This window comes from Schistocerca gregaria, chromosome 3 (genome assembly GCF_023897955.1).
Source record: "Schistocerca gregaria isolate iqSchGreg1 chromosome 3, iqSchGreg1.2, whole genome shotgun sequence".
Taxonomy (NCBI): domain Eukaryota; kingdom Metazoa; phylum Arthropoda; class Insecta; order Orthoptera; family Acrididae; genus Schistocerca; species Schistocerca gregaria.
This window is the reverse complement of record NC_064922.1, coordinates 212,098,848-212,120,699: the sequence shown is the minus strand read 5'-3', so window position 1 is coordinate 212,120,699 and position 21,852 is coordinate 212,098,848. Positions and strand designations below refer to the sequence as shown.

At 42.4% G+C, this 21,852-nt stretch overlaps 1 protein-coding gene across 3 annotated transcripts in view; it reads left to right on the top strand.

Annotated features, from left to right (window-relative positions):
- Positions 1–21,852, top strand: part of LOC126356312 (uncharacterized) — a 769,127-nt gene that overhangs the window by 12,517 nt on the left and 734,758 nt on the right. For all 3 annotated transcript variants that reach the window (XM_050007272.1, XM_050007273.1, XM_050007271.1), the window contains exon 3: positions 18,115–18,221. In XM_050007272.1, coding sequence (XP_049863229.1) covers positions 18,115–18,221 — 107 coding nt within the window. The remainder of the gene's footprint in view (positions 1–18,114; positions 18,222–21,852) is intronic.

The following is a 21,852-nucleotide window of genomic DNA, read 5'->3' as shown; positions in this document are numbered from 1 at the left end:
TTCATCAGTATAAAGCATCTTCTCCCATGCAACATTGGTACGAAGCACAGTCTGCCACACAACATTGGCATGGAGCACCCTGTTTCATGCAACATTGATATGGAACACCTGCTACCACATAATGTTGGCACAAAGCATCTCCCGCCATGCATCATTGGTACATATTACCCTCTTTAATGTAAAATCACTAGGAAGTACTTTCTGCCATGGAGCAGTGGTAAAAAGCACCCTCTGTCATCGACCATTGGTATGATGCACCCTCTGCCTTGCAACATCAGTACTAAATGCGCTCAGCAATGCCAGATTGGTGTGAAGCACTCAACACCACGCAGCATTGGTACAAAGTGACCTCTTCCACACATTATTAGTACCAGTGACTCACAGCCATACGACAGCAGTTAAAAGCATCCTTCGCCACTTAACATTGATACAAACCATCCTCAGCCCCGTAACATCAGCATGACGCACCCTCTGCCATGTAACATTGGTGTGGAGCTCTGTGCCAGCTACTGTGATTCCAAGTAGTTCTACCATTCACTGATAGATGGCAATTGGATTGTTTTCACAATAGCAGAAGACTTTCATCAGCCAGTCAAATTATTTATAAATCATGTACATAGACCTTCCTCATAAGCCAGTCTATCTGTTAGTGAAAAAACGTGCCAAAATCCCTACAGTAGTTCCTGACATTAACTTGAACATACCTTTGCATGCAAAAGTGTGGCAGGGGACTACAATTTGTGTATGTATATAATATAACATATAATGAAAAATACTGTATGGAATAATGACAATATTATGAAAAGGGTAGATTGCTACTCGTCATACATTGGAGATGTTCTGTCTGTATGTGACTCATCATCTCCACTGTATTTTGAGCAGCAGTCCATACAGGCTAGGCTACAGAAGGACTGATAAGATAGACGTTTCTGCTGAAACAGTGTTGTATTTCATAGATCTGATTACTAAAGAAAAGCTCATTATACTCAGATTGACACAGAAACCTATGGTGCCTTCCCTGGTGTGACCATATGTATTACTCTATCTGTTTTCAAGATCTTAATATTACAGTGTTTGATCAACATTGTACTATAAATATGTTGTAAATACTGTCATTTGTCAGACGTAAATGAAGGCATGGTATTGCAAGTATAGTTAAAGAGTACTACTTTTATCAAAGTTGAGAGCTCTCTACAACTCTACCATTGAGAGTAGCCATAGAAGAGGACGAATACATTGTATTTGGATCCTCAGTATTAATAAACAACATGGTACTGCATTGGTAGGCCAATGACATTGGCTTCGACCAGTCGCAACCAAACTGTCACCTTGCAACTTAACCTTATGCTTAGTCTATGCTACAGACCAGTCTTGCACCAGAAACTGAATTTAAAAGAAAGATTACTTAGAGGACTTTGAGTAGTGGTTAATAGTGAAAGAGGTGTTGTGGTTGGCAGGAGAGCCAACACCGTGTTACTAGAGGAGGCCGAAAGGCACACGATTTAGCTCACACAGGCTGACGTGAGGTCTGGAACAGGACAAGGAAATTAGAATTTAGAAACAACGGACGTGGAATACTTAACTTTAATCCATTAAGGATGAACATCGCTCTTGACTTTACATGATTCGCAATCTCAATAGTAACTGATAATGGTGCCTTGCTAGGTCATAGCAAATAACGTAGCTGAAGGCTATGCTAACTATCGTCTCGGCAAATGAGAGCGTAGAAGTCAGTGAATCATCACTAGCGAAGTTGGCTGTACAACTGGGGTGAGTGCTAGGAAGTCTCTCTAGATGTGCCGTGTGGCGGCGCTCGGTCTGCAATGATTGATAGTGGCGACACGCGGGTCCGACGTATACTACCGGACCACAGCCGATTTAAAGGCTAGCACCTAGCAAGTGTGGTGTCTGGTGGTGACACCACATTCCTCCCCCACAAATTGGCGTACGGTTGTGGCATAAGGCTTCTGCCTTCCGTGGGGAGGACCCCATGTTGACGTATGCAATGAGGTGAGGAGCCTAACAACAGGTGAATCTGTGCCACCTGCACCCTGCCATTCGGACCATGGGGAGCTAGGAAACGCCTGAAAACATGCTCCAGGGTGCACGCCAACATGCGGTGTATGCGCCCGTAGGGAGACAGGAGGGGCTGAAGGGTCGACCTCCATCGGGCCGGGGCACCCGACGGGCAAGACGACATATGGTCCGGAGCAGGCAAGAGTTCCATGTCGGAGGACAACTGGTCACGGGAAGCGATCGGCAGCGTGTGACCCAAGGAGGTGCCCAGCGGTTGCAGCAACGCGTCCACTGCAAGCGTCGCCAGCGGGAGAACAAGTGGTGGCGGCGGTGGCAGTGGCGCATCGCCATATGGCAAAATGGAAGGCAGCGTCGGTAACACCTGGGGCTGAGGCGAGCCAGTAGATGGGTCCCCGGGGCGCTGACCGAACGGCACCGTCACTGAAAGCAGACAGCGAGCGGCAGATCCCGTGGGACGACAGAGGCGCAGCTGATTGAGATGCCGACACACCTCACCAGAGGCCCCCAAAACCAGATACATAGTGCTGCTGAGGGAGCGAAGAATGCGCCCTTCGAGCAAACGCCGCGAACCTTGGTAGTGGCGATAGTAGACAACGTTGCCTGGAGCAAAAGCAGGTGTCTGCCACTGCACAGGAACCTGATGCGGCGGATGTAGCAAAGACATCAAGGTTCAATGAGGGCGACCGTGGAGCAACTCAGCCGGCAAGCGACCATCTCGGGGCTGTGAGCGATACGAGGACAAAAAGAGCAACAACGCCTCCTCCCGAGAATGCGACTCTTTCAACTACAACATCTGTGACTTGAAAGTCATGACCAGTCATTCAGCGGCACTGTTCAACTGTGGCGAAAACAGTGCGGACGACAGATGTTGAATACCATTGGTCTTGCAGAATGACTGAAATTCTGCGGACATGAATTGTGGGCTATTGTCGGAAACAATAGTCTGTGGAAGACCTTCAATGCAAAAGATAGCGGACAACGCTTGGATGGTGGTAGATGACGTCGTGGAAGACATCCTGGCAACAAAAGGAAAATTACTGAATGAATCTACCACAACCAACCATCGAGCATTCCAGAATGGACCGGCAAAATCGATGTGTGAGTGTTGCCAAGGGGAAGTGGCTTTTGGCCATGCAAAGAATTTCCGCAGAGGTGCTGATTGTTGTTGGGCACACACCATGCAAGAAGAGCACATATTCGTAATCACGGCATCGATTCCGAACCAAGTACAGTGCTGACGAGCAAGTTGTTTCGTTCTCACTATACCCCAATGTCCTTGGTGGAGAAGCTGTAAGACAGAGGACTGTAACGAACATTGTACCACGACCCCGGACTGATCATTATCAGAACGCAACAGCAAAACACCACGTCATACAAAAAGTCTCTCCTTGTGAGCAAAAAATCGGCGAACCAACGGGTCCGTGGTCCGTGACTTTGACAAGGGCCATTGCGTAGCAACAAAACGCAGAACGGGAGCAAGGACAGGGTCGGCAGCTGTGGATGTAGCTACACAACGAAAATCAATCGGAAACAATTCGACCACGTCATCGGTTTCCACATCAATGAACATGCAAGCAAGTTCGGAGGAATCGAATGCCCTATCCTCAGCAATAGGCAAGCGGGACAACGCATTGGCGTTTCCGCACTTAGCAGTGGACCGATACAAGATATCGTAGCGGTACTGCGAGAGGAAAATAGACCAGCGAATGAATTTCTGCGCTGTATGTGGAGGTACAGGCTTGGTTGGATGAAAAAGCGGTGTCAAAGGTTTGTGGTCTGTGATTATGGTAAAGTGACGACCATACAAGAAATCATGAAACTTTGTAACACCAAATACGAGAGCCAATGCTTCTTTCTCGATCCGTGAATAATTTCTTTGCGCAGACGAGAGCAATTTGGACGCAAAGGCAATAGGGCGATCGTGCGATCCATCTTTTTGCGCAAGCACAGCACCGATCCCGAAATCCGATGCATCCACCATCAACAAGAGGGGCTTCTGGGGATCGAATGGCGTAAGGTAAGTATTGGAAAGCAACGCCGATTTCAACTGGCGAAAGGCGCGGTTGCATTCCGTCGTCCAGACGAACGGAACACCCTTACGGCGTAAGCGATGAAGCAGAGCTGAAATGGAAGATGCATGCAGCACTTAGCGATGGTAATAATTTATTTTTCCCAGCACACTCTGTAGTTTCAAATTCTGCAGCAACGGCAAGTCTTTTATGGCACGAAGGTGCGTGGGACTGGGATGTATGCCTTGGGCATTGAGTACATGTCACAAGTATGGCAAGTCCCGAGCGAAAAACACACATTTTTCCTTTCGCAAGCGAAGACCATTTTGTCGCAAGACCTGAAATAATGTTCCAAGATTGGCCAAATGTTCTTCTTCCGTCTTTCCGGAGATCACAATATCGTCCAGATAATTTGCTGCAGTTGGGACCGACGCACAAACAGTTTGTAGATAATGCTGAAACAATGCAGGGGCGGATGCACACCCGAATGGCAGACGTTTGAATTGATAAAACCCAAGATGCGTGTTAACCACCAAAACGCGCTGGGATTCTTTGTCCACCGGTATTTGCAAGTATGCATCTGCGATGTCCAACTTCGAAAAATATTTACCCAGGCACAGTTTGTCAAAAAGATCTTCCGGGTGGGGTAAAGGAAAAGATGCAATCACTAGTTGTGGATTCACTGTTGCCTTGAAGTCCACACAAAGTCTCAACTTTCCGGAAGGTTTCGGCAAAATTACTAAGGGTGATGCCCAGAGAGAAGCCTGCACACGTTCAATTACCTTGTGATTCCAAATAGTGAAATGTTTTTGTGACCTGATCACGCAATGCGTGGGGAACATTGTGCGCTCTGAAAAATTTCGGTTGCGCGTTTACTTTCAGTTCCAAATGTGCTTTATAGTTCTTAGCGCAACCGAGGCCCGGTGCAAAAATGTGTGCAAATTCTTCACGTAGACGAGAAACACTGTCTGAAGGCACAGTCTGGTTCAATGATAGGACATGATTTACTATAGACAAGTTAAACAACTGAAATAAATCGAAAACAAGCAAGTTAAATGCAGAAGAATGAAGGACGTGAAATAACACAAGTTTTTGTTTGTCCTTTGTATGTTGCAAGAAGGCTGCACTGTCCTAACATAGGAATAAATTGACCTGAATAATTAGTTAACTTAACATTTGTGGCACGCAACGGAGGTGTGCCCAGCAGCTTGTAAGTGTCCTGATTGATCAGTAAAACTGCAGCTCCGGTATCGAGCTGGAATGTTATCACTTTGCCGTTAATTTCCAAGTCTACAAAAAGTTTATTGTCCTGCTGACGACAAGAGCGACTGTCTGGTGCAACGTGAACTGACACTGGTACATAATCACTCGCGACTCGACGGGAGTTCCGGCGATGTCGACGCACACTATTTTTGGGACGAACACAGTCACTGTTAGAGAAAGTGGCACTGGGCGGAGTGGAATGAACTACATGAATTTCCATGGGCGAAGTTTTGCGAGCCTGAGTATCCTTGATTCGATTCCGATTCCGGCGCGAAGCAAAGGGCCTCGAATGTTTTGAACTTCCAATCTGAGCTTTTCTGGCAAACACTCTGAACATGTCCTTTTTTATTACAATAAAAGCAAATAGCTTGGCGTGACGGGCAATTCTCACGCGAATGTTTAGTAGCACACCGCGGGCATGATTTGATCACTGCATTTGTTTGCTGGCGCGGCGCACGTGGCTGAGAGCCTGGCGGCAGCGGCGCGGCCGGGCACGAGGGCTGTTTACTCCTCCGTGCAGCTCGCCCGGCGGGCCGGTGAACCTGACACACTGCTGGCGAAGTTTCAAATGAGTCCTGAGCAAGGTCAAGTGTGTCCTGCTGATCCAATATGTCCATCACTTGTTGAAGGGAAGGATTTACTAGTTTCAAAATCTGTTCCCTTATACGAACATCAGAAACGTTCTGTGCAATTGCATGACGTACCATAGTATCTGAATAAGGGAGTCCACATTGACACTCAAAAGCACAATCCCTAGTAAGGCCTTTCAAGATTGCAACCCACTCCCGATTAGTCTGACCTGCCGAACGTTTTGTACGAAAGAAGGTATACCGTTTGGCAACTACATTGACTGATTCTTTGAAATATGCATCTAATGCAGACAAAATTTCTTCGTAGGACAGAGTTGTTACGTCACGTCGGGGAAATAATTTGACTATCACACGGTACGTGGTCACCCCTACTGAAGAAAGGAGAAAATGCTGCCACTCGTTACCTTGAATTCTGTAGACGGCGAGATGGAATCCAAATTGGGCTGACCACTCCGTCCAGCTTTCCAGTGCAGCATCAAAAGGACGAAAATTTGGTGCAACAGCGTGTTGTGGCTGCGGTAGTGGTGAAGCGGCTGCCGCTGCATCGTTTTGCCTCACATGTTGACCCTGGACGAGCTGTCCAAGGGCATCCAGTAATGCCTGCGTGTGCTGATTCTGTAAGCGATAAAATTCGGAAAGTACATCTGTAGATTGTGGCGAAGCCATTACACAAGTAAATCAGGGCAATATCGATAAGAACGCGGCTTTGCCTTGTCGCCAATGTTGTGGTTGGCAGGAGAGCCAACACCGTGTTACTAGAGGATGCCGAAAGGCACGCGATTTAGCTCACGCAGGCTGATGTGAGGTCTGGAACACGACAAGGAAATTAGAATTTAGAAACAACAGCTGTAGCTGGTGGAATACTTGACTTTAATCCATTAATGATGAACGTCGCTCTTGGCATTACATGATTCACGATCTCAATAGATACTGATAATGGCGCCTTGCTAGGTCGTAACAGATAACGTAGCTGGAGGCTATGCTAACTATCGTTTTGGCAAATGAGAGCGTAGAAGTCAGTGAACCATCGCCAGCAAAGCTGGCTGTACAATTGGGGCGAGTGCTAGGAAGTCTCTCTAGATGTGCCGTGTGGCAGCACTCGGTCTGCAATCATTGATAGTGACGACACGCGGGTCCAACGTATTCTACCAGACCGCGGCTGATTTAATGGCTACCACCTAGCAAGTGTGGTGTCTGGCGGTGACACCACAAGAGGATAACTACATGACCCTGTCACATACAGTACATGGTCACAGTTAATGCCTTTACAAGAAAATCAAATGCCAATACCTACAGTGTATTTGTCAAGTCACATTAAAGTGACCACCTGTGTAAAGCCTGGATAACATCCTCTTGCTGTGGAGACCACTGTGAGACTGCAAGAAGAGAGTCAGTGAGGTTCTGGAAGGTACTGAGAGTGATGTGGAGCCATGCCGACTGAAGTGCCACGGCCAACTGCACTAGGTTTCTCAGTGGAGGATCCATGACATAAACATCCCAATTGAGGTGGTCCCACAGATTATTGACTGGGTTTAAATCCAGGGAGTTTGGTGGCGAGGGAAGTGTGGTAAACTCTTCCTATTACTCTTCGAACCACAGACGTAGATTGCGAGTTGTGTGACGTGTTGCATTGTCGTGTTGGTAGATGCCATGTGCTGAGGAAAAACAAACTGTATGCAGGGGTAGGCTTGGTCCCTAAGGAAAGATGCAGACTTGTGTTGATCCCTTGTTCCCTGCCAGAATGGTGAGTTCACCCAGGGAATGCCACAAAAACATTCCCCAGGCCATACTGCTCCTTCTTCTGGCCTGAACCTTTCCATTGATTATTGCAGGGTGTTTGCTTTTAGACATTTCATGCCTATGAACCATAAAATGGGATTCACTTTGAAAGGCCATCAATCATCACTCAGATGATGTCCAGTTGTCACATTGGCATGCCAGTATCATCTTTTGTTGGCAATGAACAGCAGTCAGTAAGGGTGCATGAACTAGGTGCCTACTACGGAGGCTCATTTGCAGTAACGTCGCTGGACAGCCATTGAAGATACACTGTCAGTAGCCCCTTGGCTCATCTGGCTATTCGGCTGATCAACAGATACATGTCTGTCCAACTATATTCATTTCCACAGCCATCAGTCCTACCTGTCATCTGTGGTTTGTGGTCCACCACAACTGCCATAGTATGCTTCAACCAAGACAGTATGCAAACAGTTTACAAACTTAGCCATTCTGTGTTGTAAAAGCCAATGATCATGCCCTTTTTGACACCAGGTAAATTCTCCGTTTCCATATTACGATAGCAACTGCACTGTCCTCCATGTCTCCTGGACAACTTTTATACCCAGTGCTAGCGCTGACACCTGCCATCTGTGAGTGGTTCCAAACAAAGGCAGTGGTTACATTAATGTGACTGGACCATTTAGTATCTTATCATTCTCCCAAGCTCATCACAAGGGAGAGGGGGGGGGGGGGGGGTAGATGTCTGCTGACTCAGTTTTTCAGGCGGAATGATGGGAGAACATGAAGATCTGCACAGGGTATAGATGCATCTTTAGAGGCCTGCAGTCAGTTTTTCAAACAGACTGGAGTTAATGCAAGGGGCATAGCAACATGTTCGTGGTCCAGGAATCACCAGGAAATGTCTTTAAGTGCGTATAGCAGCGAAGGGCAAAACTGTGTTTTACTGTATAACTCAACTGCAGCAAATCATGTGTAAATTAAAGAACATTGTACAAAAACTACCAACAGCATTGGGCAGTGTGGTTGTTCATACGCTGATCTTTTACTCAGGGAGATGGAGTTTGCTCTTTCTGGCCCTCCTGATTTAGTCAGCATTTCCTTGTTTTTTTTATGTGTATTTTGAACTATTTACTTTCATTGTATTATGGTGAAACGTCCTTTATCATTGTGAGATGGTTCCAGGAAATATAACCAGGAAGTAGAAATAAATAAATAAATAAATAAATAAATGTTGACATCACTGGTCAAAGCAGAATGATAGTATCACAATCTTCTGTGCACTTACCAACTTCAGGAGGCCTATATGAGTGTACTGTACAACACAGTGCAGAACAGTCATCATCATCATCAGTGGATCGCTATCTCCACTACACCTTTGTAGATCTAACAAATGGCGCTATCTAAGCCACTTCTCAAAACAACTAAATGACATATTGCAAACCGAACACACGAGTGACAACTACATTTAAACATAGAAACATAAAACAATTTGCAAAAGTCATGTGAGTAACAAATGGCACAACAATTCAGAGAGTATACCATTGGCTCACATTGTCCACTATACCTGGGTCCTCTGTGTTTGGAAGAGGTCTGACTACGAATAGTATCATCTTCTCTGACACCTGTTTTATTATGCAAATGGTTGTGGAAGTTGCAAGATGTTTAGGATTTGTTGAAGCTGCTTCTACACCTTTCACTTTGTAATATTCTTGGTTAACAAATTGTATAAGTCCTCTCATATGCTGCCTTATTCTTTTTCTATATCTGCTTTTATTTTCTGTAAATTGATGTTATTTTGTTGGATGCTTTGTTTCTTATATTTGTCTAAGTTTCCTTAAATTCATTGATGACACCTAAGTATTCACTGCGTCGCCATAAAAGAGTGTTGTTCTCTTGAATGGAGAATAGCTTCTGTTTGGGGTATTGCCTCAACAGCACCTTTTTCTAATACAGCTAGTGGATATTGTACTTCGTCTGTATTTCTTATTTTGGATGTAATAATGTAAACTTTGTGGTGAGTGCTGATTCTACATTGTTATGGTTGATGAATATTGGTTGCAACAAGAGTTACAGTGCCGTTCGTAGTGCTAAGAAATATGCATCTTGGTCTCCATAAATATCTTTATGAGGAAATGACATTCACACCTGGTTTACAATTTCTATATTGCTGCTAACCACATACAGGAAGTATTGAGTGGCAGACAGACACATTTAAAATTACAGTGTTGGATATTATTCAGTTATAAAAAGATTCAGATGAACACACACACACACACACACACACACACACACACACACACACACACACACACACACACACACACTAGGCCATTGTTGTTTCTGTACACTGTGGCCCCACTGCAGATTACTTGTACCAAACTCTGGTGCCTCCCTTCTTCATCTTTGTTTTCCCTCATTCTTGTTACAGGTGGGCCCCTCCCCTAATTGACCTGCACTCCTTTTCAGTTTTTACCAACATATCCTTCTCATCTCTCTGAGCAAGGAACTATTAGTTCTGAAAGCTAGAATGTGTACCACTTTTATTTTTAAACATATCTATAGGCAGCACTACACATTCACCTCCTGAATGTAAGTACTTGGCAGCAATTCTGTCTCGTAATTTGTTTCCTTAATTGAACTGCCCTTTGACACAAGTATTATTGTGATGCTGCCATACCCACATTGAAGCTTACAGGCCCAAAAGTTTTTGATACGTTCATTCTCTTCACAGCTGTCCAAAATTTTTTAATTCACCAACTAAATGTTGACACTTGTCTTTGCCACAACTTTCGTCTGAAATATTTGTGAACTTATTTTGCTTCAGTTATAAAAAGATTCAGATGAAGAAACACACACATACTCCCAAGCCTGAAACTATGTTCAGTCATCACAGATTTCAGGAAAAAGAAATTCAGAGAAGCTGATGAGAAATCATACTGGTTGGGCTATCTATACAGTACTTATGTACTTGCAGTTTGAACTGACTACAGAAACTGTCTTATTCATATTGTCCACACTACATCATTCAATTTCATAAGCCAAATTTATTTAATCCTTTTAAGAATCCTGTATTACCTCTTCGGCATCAAGCTCTATTTTACCAGACAAGTAGCAGTGACAGTTTCTTTTTTAAAAAAATGCCATTTCTTTTCATGTCAGAAGTTTTTGAGATCCACATATTTGGCAATTTGAACTTTCATCTTGGGTGTAAGATGACGAATTAATTATTAAATTAAAAAGAAACATTATAAATAACTTTTATACTGCCACCAGTCTCAGTGTCACATTTCAAAATAGTGAACATTGAAGCTACCAAGTGAGTCTGTTCACCCCCTTTCCCTTCTCCAAAGAAAAAGGCCAGTATGAAAGTTTTTCTTGCCAATAAAGCAGTTTTTGTGGTTTTATTGCATTGTCATTTCTTTCCCTGCAGAATGTTCTAGTAGCAGTTTTGTCTACGTCATGGAGAGTTGTTCACAGTTCTTCAGCGTATGTTTCAACATTTTCCAGCAAGCTTTTGAAATGCTCTTCCTCAGCTATTTTTGCCATGGATTCAACAAACATGACACCCATTGCTTCTCTGAATGCAGAACTTCATTCATGCAAGATGTGTATCATCTCAACAATGTTGTAAATTTTAATGTGTCCGTTTTCTTCAGAACAAACCCCAATAGGATACCTACATTCCAGTCCAGAGTGTTGACACAACTACATTTAAATCTATATCTAGTGGGTGTGTCTTGTATGGGTTGTCAGGTACATTTTCTCTGGTGTTTTGACAGATACTTGCAATTTTGTGTTTGCAACATCTAGCTGGAGTCAGTCCACACAAATTCTGCTCATCGTGTCTCGCATACAATGCACAGCATTGATGGAAAGTGTTGATTTGTTTTGCATTACAAACAAAATTATTTTTAAATCGTAATTTTGCTCATCCATTCAATAGAGTGCTCCCAAATTGGTCTGCTGCATAATTTCTTATATTGATATGTATTAACAGGAACACTAAAACACAAAGAATAATAAGTACTCCAGCAGTGGCGTAGCAGCTCTTCTGCAAGGCTGTAGCAATCTGCGGGGTCCAGGGCGTTGCTGTCACTGCTGGATTACTGCTTGTTCTTCTTGTTTTACTGTCCCTGTTATCACACATTGATAAAACAAATATCACACTAGACTAGTTTCGACCACTCTGTAGGATGGGCATGTAACATTTCACTTTGAAAATCATTTTGTTTGTAATGAGAAAAAAATGAACTTTCCGCCGACACTGGACATCAGATGAAAGACATGATGAACAGTACTCATTAGGGCTTGTTCCATCTACATATTTCGAAAACAAAATTTCAAATATCTGCCAAAACACCACAGAAAATTTGCCTGATGACTCTTGAAAGAGACACCCTGTGTTACATAAAGTGTGTAAGTATGTCTGGAATCTCCTCCTAAACCATTGTCAATTTCAGTCAAATTAGGCACATTATAACAAATTTCATGACTATCAGCACTTTCGGACTTATAACCTCCTAGCTGAAATAGGAGTGAAGATATGGGCAGATTTGTGCATTTTTCAGTCCCTGCTATATAGGCTGCTCTGCATGATGGGCATGTTATGTTGTACTGCAGGTGTGCAATATCACACTGTTTTGCTGAGCAGTCTACACATCAGGGGCTAAAAACCTGTTTTCCAGCGTCCTGATGTGTAGGCTGCCTAGTGGGACAGGCATGTTGTGGCATTACTATCAGCCTGCTTGATCAATCTTTCTGGCAGGGGTATATGTGTGGATGGGCCTATCTGTGGATGTTTGAAATTGGTAAAGGAGGGGATTGATAAACAGAGGAGGCAGGAGGGGATTGTTAGAGATAGATTGGCAGAGACCGGAGAGAAGGAGGGGAGGGATGGAAGGAGAGGGGTGGCAGTGGTATGGGGAAAGAGAAAGAGGAGGATGATGAGGAGGAGGAGGAGATTGGTATGGAGAGGAGGGAAGAGGAGATTGATGGGGAGAGGGAGACGAATAGGGTAGATGGTGAGGATGAGGTGTAGGGAGAGGAAGCAGGAGCAAATGTACATGGAGATTGTGGCAGGAGTAGAAAGACAGGAAGATTGGGGACAAGAGTAGATGGACAGAGAGAGAAACGGGTGGTGGAGGTTGACAAGGAGAGGGGGAGCATGAAATGGACAGAGAGATGAGGGGAAGTAGGAGATGAACAGAGAGGGATGGGGAGGAGGATTCGGTGGACAGAAAGGGAAGGAAGGAGGAGATGGGCAGAGAAAGGGAGATGGACAGACAGAGGGTGAGGAGGAGATGGGTCAGAGAGGCGGACAAGGAGTAGATAGAAAGAGGAGTAAGACAGATTTGACAGAGGAGTTACAGGAGGTGAGCAAATTGGGGTGGTAGGTGTGCAGTATATGTGTTGAACATGTATATGCACCTTATCATCTTGCTTTACAGGACAGCCCACACGTCAGGGAGAAGGCACTGTTTACTAGTTCCTGAAGTGTAGGTGGCCTTGCACGACAGGCATTTTGTGTGGTGGTGGTGGTGGTGGTGGTGGTGGTATTGGCTTGCTTCATCAACCTGCCTAGCAAGACTATCTATACATCAAGGACGTAAAACAGTTTTCAAGCCTCTGGCATGTAGGCTGCTCTGCATAGCAAGTGTACTATGTGAATAGTATCGACCTGCTTGTCGACCTATGTTGTGGAGCATTGTACATATTAGAGTGAAGAAACAGTTTTCAGATCCCTGATATGTAGGTTCCCCCGTATGACAGTCATTTTGTCCAAGTAGTATTGGCCTGGTTTATTGATCTATTTTGTAGTGGTTACACGTGTGGATGAACATAGGTGGGTGAAGGTTGAAGTGGGTAGAGGAGGGAATGGTCAGAGGGAGGGAGCTAGATGGGGAGAGAATGGACAGCAAGTGATGGACAGAGAGAAGGGAGGAGGATATGCTTGAAGAGGGTGGATGAGAAGATGGACAGAGACGAAGAGAGAAGGAGGAAGAGAGGGAGCTGAGGAGTCTAAAACTTACCATCTCAGATTTTCTTGAAATTTGGCACAGATGTGCTGTAGATATAGACTTAGAAATATATGAAATTTTACTGAGATATGTCAACTCGTTTCTGAATTACAGAGCTGCAAAGTTATAAAAAGGCCCAAAACAGGGAACGGCAGTTTTTAATTTCGCTGTAAAAGCCTTCCTAATTGAGCAATAGACTTGGACTCAATACCATTTTTCATGCCCTTTTCCATAGTATACAATAATATATAGGTTAATATAAAAATCGTTTTGAAAACAAATTTTAAAATTTTATTTATGTATTAATTTTTTTTCAAAAGTTCATATTTTAAAATTTCCAAATTTATTCCTTGAGTAGCTAGTATTGTTGTAAGTCACAGGCCAAAATATAAATTTGAGATGATAATTTCTTCATTAATAAAAAAAGAAAACTAAAGCTCTATGCCCAATAATTTTGCTATGTACTCATGTTGACTGTTACAATAATACTCACTGTCATAGAGTGAGTGCAACCCTTCCTTGAGTGGTCGTGTGTAATAAGTTAGTTACTTCTGAGCTGATATTAAAAATCACTTAGTGTTTTGGGCAAATATTTAGTGCTTCAGTGTGCAAAGTGTTATTGGAAGCTATAAAGTGACTTTAAATTTATCATGAAAATGTAAAAAGTATTGACTAATTTTTAACCAGTTAGTTTCTGCTTTAACTATAAGTTGTCAGTGTATTTTTTTCTCCGCATTGAGATGGAAACTGACACATTGTCCCCCAGGATGGAAACAGATGCGTTGAGAATACAGTGTTGCAATCCATTACAGAGAACAAATCACTTTGTTAGAGACAGCAGAAAGCTCAGAAATTTCACATCATGGATGCCTGAATTGTATCCAGTCAGTGGTTCAAAAATCTGTGATAAATGTGGGAAGGAAATGGTTCAAATGGCTCTGAGCACTATGGGACTTAACATCTTAGGTCATTAGTCCCCTAGAACTTAGAACTACTTAAACCTAACTAACCTAAGGACATCACACACATCCATGCCCGAGGCAGGATTCGAACCTGCGACCGTAGCAGTGGGAAGGAAACTACTATTTAAAAAATGCACAGTCCTGAGTGACAAAAGTGTTGAACATGATCATTTTCAAACAGAGACATTATTGCACAGTGATATAGAATTTATAACTGCTTCAGACATTGTCCAGTCACTTGATATATATCTTGAACTGTTGGGTAAGTCTCCTATTACTAAGAGAAAAATGAAATGCAAGAAATATTGCACATTAAAGGTAAGAAAAATTTCCTCAACTATGAACATTAAACTATTTTCTGCTTCTACTGAAATTTTGTCATCAGAAAGCAATAGTTATGTTGAGGAATCTGAAGCTGTGAAAAGTAAATTGTACAAGTAGGACGAAAAGGTTAATGCATCAAAAGTGTTTACCAGATAATTGGAGCATAAGAATGATGATGCACAAATATAATGTGCCGAACTATATGGCTAGGCAGTTCAAAAGAATCTTAAACAAAAAGGCATTTGAGAAGGCCCAGATTTAAAACCAGGAGAAAGCTCGCCAATGGAGACTATGAGAATTATACATTCATTTTTTGAAGATGATGTAGTAGTAGGGCAACACCAGATGTTAAAGACTGTGTGACAGTTTCTGAATCAGACAGAAGTAAATCAAAGATTTGAAAAGACTCGTATTGTGTAACTATAAAGAAGCATACAAAAATTTTAGAGACAAGTTTTCTGGCATATAAATATGTCTCTTTAAATTTACTGAATTGAGACATAAACATTGTATGTTGGCTGATAGAAAATACCAAATTGAAAACTGTAACAAAAGGTAAAATTCAAAATTACAAGCAGTGCCTTGCATAAGTGCTTTGTAACCCATCATCTATCAATTGCAACATGGGGAAATGTTGCTTACTATCCAGGTGGAACTGAGATGTATAAAATTTTGGAAGACTCCTTTGCTGAAAATTCAATTGAAAAAGTGTAATTACACTGTGGGTTTCAGTTGACCCTTATAATCTAGAGACTTTGTAGAAAGATTCTAAATAATTTATTGGTTTATTCTGCAGAAAGTTGTCCTCTGGGGTTCAGTATGACTTCATTGCAAAGCAGCAGGGATATTTTCTAAAGTGCACAAAATAAAATCTGAAAGAATCAGGATTGTTGTTATGTGTGATTTTTCTGAAAATAACAGCATAGTTCTGCAACATGAAGCTCAGAGTTACCACTGGACAAACCAACAGATCACAATCCATCGCATTATAATTTCAAAAAGGAAAACAAAGTGAAACATCTTAGTTGTGTAATTGTTTCTGGTTCACTAGTGCACAACACAATTGCTGTATATACTTAAAAAACCAGAACTCATAACTTTACTGGCAGCCAAATTTCAAAACCTTCCAAAAACGTTATTCTGTTTGTCAGATTGGTCTGCTGCCCAATACAGAAACAAAAAGAGCTTCTTAAACATCTGTTTCCATGAGGAAGATTTTAAAGTGGAAGCAGAGTGGCACTTTTTTCCACATCATATATCAAAGGGGCTTGTGACGGTGTTGGAGGATCTGTAAAGAGACTGGCAGCTCGCACCATCTGGCAAAGACCCTTTGGAAAACAAATACCATCAACACTACAACTATTTGAATGGGCAGTAGAAAACATTACCAATGTAGGTTTGGCATATTGAGCTCAAAAAGGCTATGTTGAATCAGAATGTTTGTTGAAAAGTCACTTTCAACAAGCATTGACTATCAAAGGAAAGCACCAGCACCCTGCATTCATTCTGTAAACTAGATCAAAAATAGTGGCGAAAAACCTTTTTTGTTCCAGAAGTCTGTGAAAAGGAAGTGTCAAAATCTCCTGATAAATTAAAATAAGCAGAAATTTCAGGTTACATCACTGTTGTCTCTCAAGCAAACTGGTGGGTGAGTCTAGCTCAGCTACATCTTTCTCATATCCAAGAAATGCTGATTTTCTGTGGGTATCAGTAATAGGACGTTCAGGTGAAAGTGAATCCAATTGCTCCTATTGAAAGAACTACTACTTTACTTGAAAGTGATGTTTACCAAACGAAGAAGTCTTTTCAAACTTAAAATGATAAACAGATCCTGTTACTTAATAGTTAGTTTTACTATGTCTATTTACTTGAATCTTTTGTCACAAAAGTGTACATATTTATTTTCATGAAAGTATCAAATTTGTAATGTGGTAATAAATAACACAAGTACACATTCAAAGTATTGGAAATAGAGCTTCAGTCTTCATTTTTTAATTAACAGATGAATCATCAACCCAAATTTATATTTTGGACTGTGACTTACAATGCTAGTTACTCATGGAATAAATTTGGATTTTTTTAAAGCATGGACTGTTTTTTAAAAAAAATCAAAATTGTAAATTTTGTTTTGAGAAGAATTTTTACATAACCTATGTCTTGTTGTATACTTTAGAAAAGGGTGTGGAAAATGCTGTAAAATGGTATTTATCCCAAGTCTGTAGCTCAATTAGGAAAGCTTGTTTTTGGGCCCGTTTTGATAACTTTACAGCTCTGTAATTCAGAAACAAGTTTTCATATCTGAGTAAAACTTCATATTTTTCAAGTCCATACCAACAGTACACCTGTGCCAAATTTCAAGAAAATCTTAGATGGTGAGGTAGAAAATGGTCTATTTTTGTGTTGATCTGACATGGCTTGACCTGAGGTAGGTGTAAATATCGTGAGGTAGTGGACAGGTGGCAAATGAAGAGGGGTAGGAGGAGATGAATAGTGGAGGGGGTGAACAGAGGAAGGGAGATGGGGTCTGAAAAAGGAAATGGCGGAGATGGACAAAGAAGAGAGGGGAGATGATTTAATGAAGAGTGATGGGGGGCAGGGGGGATAGGCAGATAGAGTTGGGAGAATGAGGCATACAGAGAGATGGAGTAGGAAGAGGTGGACACAGAGAGAGGGAGGGAGGAGGATGTGTGTCCAATATAAATGTCAAACACACACATGGACGTAGCCATAGGGGGAAAAGTAGTTTATTTACATGATAAGAAATGCTTGTGAGTGTTGTCATACAACTCTTTGAACTTCCTGCAACATATCTGGACCATAGTCCACTTTTTAAATAAAAAAGTTTTACCGTTACATGATGCTTGTGCCTCTATCCATTTTTACAAAATGTACCAAATATCATTGAAGGCACTACTATCTGCACCTATTAAAACTGTTTGTATCCTCACATCTTCCAATAGCCATGCCTCTCAACAACATTTCTTGCCATTTCATGGAAATTAACAACTACCATCAATCCACACTTAGAAATGATAGCTTTTCTGGTCCGCCTTCATAAGAGACTCTTATTCAAACTTTTCGTAGTAGCTTCAGTGGCACTAAAATGAATTATCTAGGGAACTAAATAGTTGATGCTTACAAGCTCGTTAGATTTACTGCTTTCTCATTTCAGCGAATTCTACCTCAGCATCACCAGTTCCTGAAGAGTCTGGAACAAGAGCTGAGGCTATTGTGGCTGACATCAGTGGTGCATCAGCTGACTCATCGAATGATGCACAGGTAAAGTTTCTAGCCCATCTGCTCTCTTTAAAAACACATTCCAATAAAAATGTCATACTCATAGTTAAAATATTCAAAAATCTTTTATTCTCCAAAAAACTATGTGATCGAAAGTGTCAGGATACTACCCAAGAAGTATGATCTTACACACTGACGTCAAAACTAGATGCTATCTGCAATCACAACAAAACAGTGAAAGCTTATGAACTTGCTGTGTAATTAGGAGATTGAGGCCTCCAGGGTGGCAGTTGGCAGCAACAGTTTCCAAATATCACAAAAGTTTCAAAATTAAGTATTTCTCTTTTCACAATGCAGTTGAAACAACTCAAAAAATTTAAGGCTTAAAATTGATAAAAAAAATATTAATGGGTTTCCAGGTACAGCTGAGTACTGATAAAGTCACTCTGACAAACTGGCTATCAGTGTTTGTCACTGAACTATGAGGCAGAAAGGACAAATTTTGACTGTATGAGCTTTCGGGCTGAGAACCTTGCTGCTCCCTTTTGACATGGCCATAGTTATGACAGCTCACAACAACCTCTGAAAGACTACACTGGTGCAAATCTGCGACACACCAGATTACTTTAAACTAAAAATTTTAACAACTCACACAAGCACATAAACTATGCACCCTGTAGGAGGGATGGAAATGGTACAAAACACTAACATTAAAAGATTAACTTGCCATCGAACGTGCAACTTGATTTGAAAAAAAAAAGGTCTTATGGTGGAAGGGTGGCAACTTTATGTACTAAAATGACCATTTAAATAAAAACCTTGAAATGCAGTCTTACATAAAATATACAAGGTTGGCCAAACATGCTCTACATTACACATATACCGCCTCTCAAGATGATAGGCAAGATAAAAACATATTTCAGGAATTCGGCCATTACAATTCAAGCAATAAATTCCTTAACACCAAATCTGACAAACATTACAGAGGCAGCTATTAACATACGGCAGACCGACACTAACTGCCTAACAAATGCGGACGGGAGACAGACGAGCAAGCTGGAGGCGAGAGACTGACCAAGAAAACAAGTAGAATTTAACAAGTAAATGAAACAACATATCACGAATCACTTAACTTCTAATAAACTTCGATGTTTGGTGAAGGCCTGGCACAGCACCCCCAATGCTCTCCCGAACCGTCCGCTGCCAGCCACCTCAACGAACGTAGGAAGGCGCGCTGATCTCCCGTCTCACGGCGTCTCAGCTCGCACTGGCCAGTCCAATGTCGTGGGTTGGCTCCTGTTGCTCTCGTGTCGGCCGTGAAGCCACTACCCCTCACAATATGCGGCATGGCCCGCTGGGCTGACTTTACAACCTCACATGCGCCGATGCTCAAGCCGGACAAGTCATCTTGTGTCCCAGTGCACGACCAACCAAGTGATCAATCCAACCACCAATGACTATTGCCTGAACAAACTCGAGCAGACTGGTGGCCTAACACATACTAGCACTCCAGATGACAGACGGACACTGGCTGCCCCACACTGAATCGGCTGACCAACAACTGACTGGCAAGCTCATAGTGCTCCTTAAATACACGTCAACAGGCAACGTCTCCCCTTTCCCACCAGAGGGAGACACCAAAGCTGTGATTGCCACAGCAGCGCCACTGTTAGAAACAGAGGGCAACTGCTTTGCGCTATACGCTGTGGCGCGTTCTTCAAAACAGCAATTTTTACCAGGCTCAGTTACCCTTACCATACAGCTGTATACTCCATTTGTATTTTGTAAGACAGAGGATGTAAATTTGGTTTCCATAGTTGAGCATCTATTTTCAAACTAACAGTATTGTGAAAAGGATAGTTGCTACTCACCATATAATGGACGTGCTGAGTCGCAGATAGGCACAACAAAAGACTGTCACAAAATAAGCTTTCAGCTAACAAGACCTTTGTCAAAAATACACACACACACACACACACACACACACACACACACACACACACGATACCACAGCCTCTAGCAGCTGAAGCCAGACAGTGTGCCTTCAGCTGCCAGAGGCTGTGTGTGTGTGTGTGTGTGTGTGTGTGTGTGTGAGAGAGAGAGAGAGAGAGAGAGAGAGAGAGAGAGAGAGAGAGAGAGAGAGAGAGGGAGAGAGAGAGAGAGAGAGAGAGAGAGAGAGAGTGGCGTTAATGTAACAGCATACACTTAAGAGCCAAAGCATTATCACCATTGGCCAACAGGAGAATGAATTCCACCTGGTAGCGTTGAGGGCATGCGATGTGCGAAGGAAATTATATAAGTGGAGCAGAGATGAATAAGGAATCATCCTAGCAACAATATGAGCCATAAATGGGGAAATCCAGTCAAAAATGACTATGACAAGAGGCAACCTGTTATGATCCAGTATCTGGCTATGAGCATCTAAAAAATGGTGAAGGTGATTGGCTGTTCGCATAATACTGCTGTGAGCATTTATGGAAAGTAGTTGGAAGATTATGAAACCATAAATAAGAAGCGAGGTCCGGATGTCCACACCTGTTTGTAAACTGTGGAACTTGAAGGTCTGACCACTCTGTAAAGCAGGATAGGCAGTGTTCACAAGCACAGGTGTTTTGGGGTATTCCATTCGACACACATTGCTGAACATGATGCTCTGCAGGAAACGACCTGTACTTGTGCCCTTTGTTGATCCAATGAAATTGTCAGTTATGATTGCACTGGACATGATATCATTGAGATTGGACTGAGGGTCAATGGAAACTTGTCACCTGGTCAGCTGAATCTCATTTCATGTTACACCATCTTGATGTCATGTCCAGCATACTGTTGCTCGAAAAGTGCACTGTGCCGTGGACAGAAAATAGTGGGGGGGGGGGGGGGCAGTATTATGCCATGTGGGACACTCACCTCAGCTTCCACTCCCACTTAGATTTCCCCATTTATGGCTCATATTGTTGCTATAATGATTCCTTATTCATCTCTGCTCCACTTACATCATTTCCTTACCACATCACGTGCCCTCAAGTGGAAGCTTGTGGTAGTAATCAGAGGCACAAAGATAACTGGGGACTATATGAACATTATTGCAGATCACCTGCATCCTTTCATATTTGATGCCTTACCCTGTGGCAGTGGCATCCTTGATTTGAGCAGCAATATGGTGAACTCACTTTTATGTCTTGACTACCTAATTCGCCTGATCTGAATTTGCCTAATCTGAACCCAATGGAGCTGATCTTGGACACTATTGAATGCCAGCTCAGCACCCGCAAGCCACCAGCCCATAATTTACAGGAATTGGGTGAAATGTGCATAGACGTCTGGCCCGTATACCTCCTGAAACCTACCAACGGCGTGTAAAATTCACACCATGCAAAATTGCTGCAAAATTATGTTCCAAAAGTGGACCAACACTCTGTTAAGCAGGTGGTCATAATGTATGGACTCATCAGAGTAGAATGGTCTGTTATTCACTCTGAGTGAAAAGTTGTGTGAAATGAATGGCCATGTAGATGTTTTGTACTTTTGTCTTTGTGTGGAGTGAACATATAGTGTAAGTTTTTAAAGTAATATTATAAACATTTAATGACTAACATGATCAGCACTGACTTAGCCATGTGATTATAGTGTTCTTGAAATTTTAATTTGCAAAACTAATCTGTTTGTAATGAAG